The following is a 4691-nucleotide window of genomic DNA, read 5'->3' as shown; positions in this document are numbered from 1 at the left end:
GGGAGTGAATGGAAACTTTAATGTGTTACCGGACTAATGTGCAACATATAATACTTGTTCCTTTATACGCATTTTTTAGGCTTATATCGAGCAACTCAATCTAATTATTTCATTAGAGCTCGTACTATGCCACAGCACACGCATATGTGGCATTTAGATTGCATTCAGCGATTTATTCCCTTGATGTATACGTGAAACCAGTTTGCCATAGCGATGGTCTCTAGGGTGATTCTTCATTCGTTATTTCCTCCTCAGTTTCAGAGCTGCAGGAATGCACGCGTGTTAGCCCGGGTACTCGGGTAAACAAGCAGACACCTGCAGCGTATGCACGGAATCCCTCATGAAAACTCCCTCGCTTCGCTTCGCGCATGCGTGTCACCGATACGCGCACTTCTTGCGCAGCCCTCCGCGCCTGCATGGAGCAAGCGCGGTCTCTTGCCACTGGGCCGACCATCTCCGAACGTCCTCTCCCTTCTCGCAGTCAATCGTATTTACTTTCAGTTTCGCCACTTCATTTTATTTTTATTTTTTCCTGCGCCACCACTTCGGTGCACCATAAAACGGCTGCTCGTTGAGAAACACCGTCTCTGAAAAGTCCGAATCTGCCCACAACCGTTCTCAGGCAAGCGTGTTCCAAGTAAGCCAACAAGTTCCATTCGCTCTTATATTTCCTGCACCATGTTCTAGTATAAATATTGTAGTTGACGAAATAATGAACAAAATGTACAGGCTAGTCGTATAGAGGCCAAAAGCCCCCGGGTGAAGTCATATAGAACCAGTAAAATATTCGATCGATGCATGTCACGTTATGCAAGTTGACCAATTTCAAACGGAGTCTTATATTTGAAAATCTGCACGCCAAACGTTGTTGATGATTTAAAGCATCTTTTACCGCCAGTTTAGCTATGAACCAGACGTCACCTCTGCTGACTAACACAACTAGAACCATATAGCTCGGCTACTTCCAGTCCCACAGCTATTCGCTGTTTTTTTTTCTCATGCTTGAAACATACAATCAGTGCCGAAGCATGATACGCCAGATTACAAATCTCCCACGAACGTGAGAACCAGAAGATAACAACTTAGGCATAACAAACGCTACGACACTCCTTATCACTTTCGAAGGGGGAGCACCTTATATTTGATGTGATTCACAGCCTCCTTCTCATTGCGCTAGAAGTTTAGCAATTTATATTTCGCGTTCTAGCGTTTTTCGTCTCCTCTTCGTTCCTCCCGTATAGTACGTCTAGTCTTCGTTTTCTTCTAAGATCCCTGTCGTTCATGACGGTTTCAAGGAAGGCGAAATGAGTATTGGAGTGCCCGTGTCGTGAGATCTGCGGGTACGCTGACCGTTCACTTCGATCCGTTACGGCACTTCCTGTTTTCTCAGTTGTCGGCTGGGTCAAATAACCGCTTTTTGTGTCCCAGATCCCGTTATACGGCTTACCCTCGGTACTACAGCAAAAAAAAAAAAAAATGTAATTACATACGAACAGACACAACCGTAAACAGCGTAGTTGAGATGGTCGCAGGTAGGAGCATGCTTTTCAAGCAGACATTCAGGTCGCAGGCGTTTATTCTGCTTTGTTTATCCAGACAGCAAGTACAGAGTGTTGCCCAAAACGAAAAGCGTGGTATTGGTGTCCTTTTCCTAACTTATTTCGTGCCCTTCGCTCTATCTTTGCTTTTACTGAAGCATTTATGTATGCCTTTTTTGGTCTTTTCTTTTGTTTTTTTCAACCAGCCGTTGAAGGTAAAAATATGTACTTAACGTATATCAGCGCGCTGTCCCGTGAAGGCAAGCTGAGGAGAAAACGACAAATAAAGCTAAAAATACCCACAGAGAAGGCTGAGATGGAAAGTGAAAGGAAGTGAAACGACAGAGGTTGAGAGAGAAAGTCCATTGTCACGAACCACGTGGGCGTAACGATATAAGGCGGGCGGCGTGAAGCAAGGGGAGAGGACAATTTCCCGTTCGGCCTCGCGTCTCTTACGGACCGTTCTCCGCTCTAGCATTGCCGTCATCGGAGACTCCGCGCCGGCGGCCGCCAACGGGCAACAGCAATCACTGTCGGCGAGTGCGGGTGTAGCACGTGGGGCGAAAGCGTCCGTATATATATCGCGGCGAACGCCGAAGTAGCGCACTTTTTCCTCTCCAGACAACCATCAGTCGATGGCGAGTGTCCGCGGGCGCTCTCTTGAGCAGACACCAGCGGCGGCGGCTGCTTCCAGGTAACTGCAACGACGCTGCGGCGGCAACTGGTGTGACGGGTAGATAGCCGAAGCAAAATAAACGAACAGTGCTTAGTTGAGACACGAGGGCAACCGAGTGTAACGTTCGCCGACTGCAAGACAGCGTTATTTTTCTCTTTTCTTTTTTCCTCATTGCTGCGCCGACGCGCCGTCTTCGTTGGGGGCAGAAGAAGCCAGTCAGTCAGTCAGTCAGCGAAAGAAGCCAGCGGGAACCATGAAGCAGCTCCGTCCCAGTGCCTACGCGTCGTCGGCGCCATCAGCGGTCCTGTTCCTCGTCGCGGCGGCCAGCACAGTCTTCGCGGTGGACGGCCAGAAGTGTGTGATGCGGGGCATCTGTGACATGGACGGCACCAGAGCTCCTTGTGTCTACGACGGTGAGCCCAAAGTTATCGAGAGTGCCTCCGGCCGCGCCACTCTGGAAAGTATTTGCGGAGACGTCCTGGGCAACCTGTCTCAGCCGCTCTGTTGCGACGCCAGCCAGGCCGAGGATTTCGCCGAGAACCTCGAGTCTGCGAAGGCCATAGGTCTCGACAACTGCGCCGCATGCAGCGTCAACTTCCGCACGCTCATGTGCCAAATGCTGTGCTCGCCCCGCCAGGCAGAGTTCATGCAGCTGTTGACGAGCGAAGTGAACGAGGACAAGGAGCGCCATGTTGCGTCTCTCAACTACTACGTCACGCCCAAGTTCGTGAAAGGCATGTACGACTCGTGCAAGGACGCCCGAAGCAAGATACCTTCCATCGGCTTGTTCAACTTCATGTGCGGTCGCTGGGGTTCTGAGTGCACCTCCGACCGTTGGCTAGGCTTCCTAGGAGCGACGCCTGCTGACGGTGGACTGTCACCCATGAGCGTCAAGCACGTCCTGAGTGACAAAGATCATCCTACGCCCAACGGAGCTGTGTACAAGCCTCTTTCCATCGAACCGTACGTCTGTAATCAAGACAGGGGCTCTGTCAAGGCGTGTTCGTGCGATAACTGCAAGCCGGCCTGCTCGTAAGAATCAAGTTCTCTCGATTATTGGCTGGAGCTGGTCTCGTGCGGCCCATTAAAGACATTTTCTGCATTACTTCGCTTTATCGTGGCCAGGATGTTGTGGTTCGAGCCCTATACAGTATAGCGGGTCGGAAATGTTCTATATTGCCAAATGCTGCATGCCTGCGCTGTGTAAACGCAGCCAGAAACGTGATTTCTGACCTTGCTGAGGTCGGCTGTCATTGTAGAATAAGAAAAAAAACTTGCATAACTTGACCACCTGTTACAACAGTTTCTTTTTAAAATTACAACATGCAATAAATATATCTGGAAGTGTCTTGGTCAATTTCAGATACTTTTAGCGCGCATTCCGCGAGCAACAACTCGTTTACAAGGCAAGATCTTTTCCAGGTTTGTAGCGACGAAATAGCAGGGCTGTACAAGTGTGCTGGATCTATGGGCACTTAGAACAATCTTCAGAACTGCGTTATTCAAAATGACCTAGCTGTCAAATATTTTTGTACTCCTCCAACTTTGGCTCTCGAGAGCGCACTGGCCTTTTCAACATTCTGCCATTTCTGAAACTATGTGACGGTTTTAAGACCACGCCCACGCCGTAAACAAATTTTAGAGGAAAAGCTTCATGGAATGCCATCCGGGCTCCAGTAGCAAGGGTGACTGGTCTTAGAGCGAAGAATTAGTCGTCCCCCTTAAGTTCGAATATTCCGAATATGTAAGGCGCCATAAGCAAACCATGAAACAGCCTTTTCTACACAGCTGAAATGTACGATAGCATGTACAGACATTTTGGATTTTTGTCTGACGCACAGGTACGCATGCATTGTCGAAAATGTTTCGACAGTAACGAACAACAAGAATCATCGCCTATGATTTCCGAGTTGCTCCCTTTGTTTTCATTGAGATAAAGTGATTGTGCGGCGTATTCAACAAATTGTGTATATCATCTCAGTATCTGAAGTAAGTACCCAAGATGTATTGCAAAGGGACAATATGCTCTCGAACGCTATAGTTCACTATCATAACAATCGAAGATGCTACTATCTCCCACGGAATGTTTTTCGCGCACCTTATACCTCCGAGCCGTCACACTTAGCAATGGAGGCGAGCTGGAAAGATCCACTGATGCAAGAAAGCAAGCAAAAACCGAAGGAAAGCTGGGATGGGGTGAGTAACACTTTACCTAAGCGTAGCGCTGCGCTAGGGTCACGAAGAGTCGGACACGACTGAACGACTGAACTGAGCGCTGCGTTTAGAGCATGTCACCAAGGTCAGCTGGACCGCTAGCTTACCAGACCATTTTTACTTCTTACTTGGAGCTTGTTACGTGGCCGTCTGTTGGCTCTTCAGTTATTTACGAAATCTTTTTTTCCAAGCTAAGTTATATCTTCGCTGTGAAGTGGTGTTTTACAATAATGATAAATATCTCTCAATACCGAGGCGCAGAA

At 48.4% G+C, this 4691-nt stretch overlaps 1 protein-coding gene across 1 annotated transcript; it reads left to right on the top strand.

Annotated features, from left to right (window-relative positions):
- Window positions 1–1972: 1972 nt before the first annotated feature.
- LOC146199920 (NPC intracellular cholesterol transporter 1-like) lies at window positions 1973–3588 on the top strand. The gene has a single exon (XM_084595298.1). It carries the CDS (start codon window positions 2468–2470, stop codon window positions 3248–3250), a length of 783 nt encoding a protein of 260 aa, XP_084451424.1. The 5' UTR covers window positions 1973–2467; the 3' UTR covers window positions 3251–3588.
- The last annotated feature ends 1103 nt before the right edge of the window (window positions 3589–4691 follow it).

This window comes from Amblyomma maculatum, chromosome 2 (genome assembly GCF_055883805.1).
Source record: "Amblyomma maculatum isolate TAMU_Amacu chromosome 2, ASM5588380v1, whole genome shotgun sequence".
NCBI classification, from domain to species: domain Eukaryota; kingdom Metazoa; phylum Arthropoda; class Arachnida; order Ixodida; family Ixodidae; genus Amblyomma; species Amblyomma maculatum.
This window is presented reverse-complemented; position numbering and strand designations above follow the sequence as displayed.

What these genes read in the sequence shown, in the direction of transcription:
- LOC146199920 (XM_084595298.1), top strand. Translation starts at nt 2,468, where the DNA reads ATGAAGCAGCTCCGTCCCAGTGCCTACGCGTCGTCGGCGCCATCAGCG.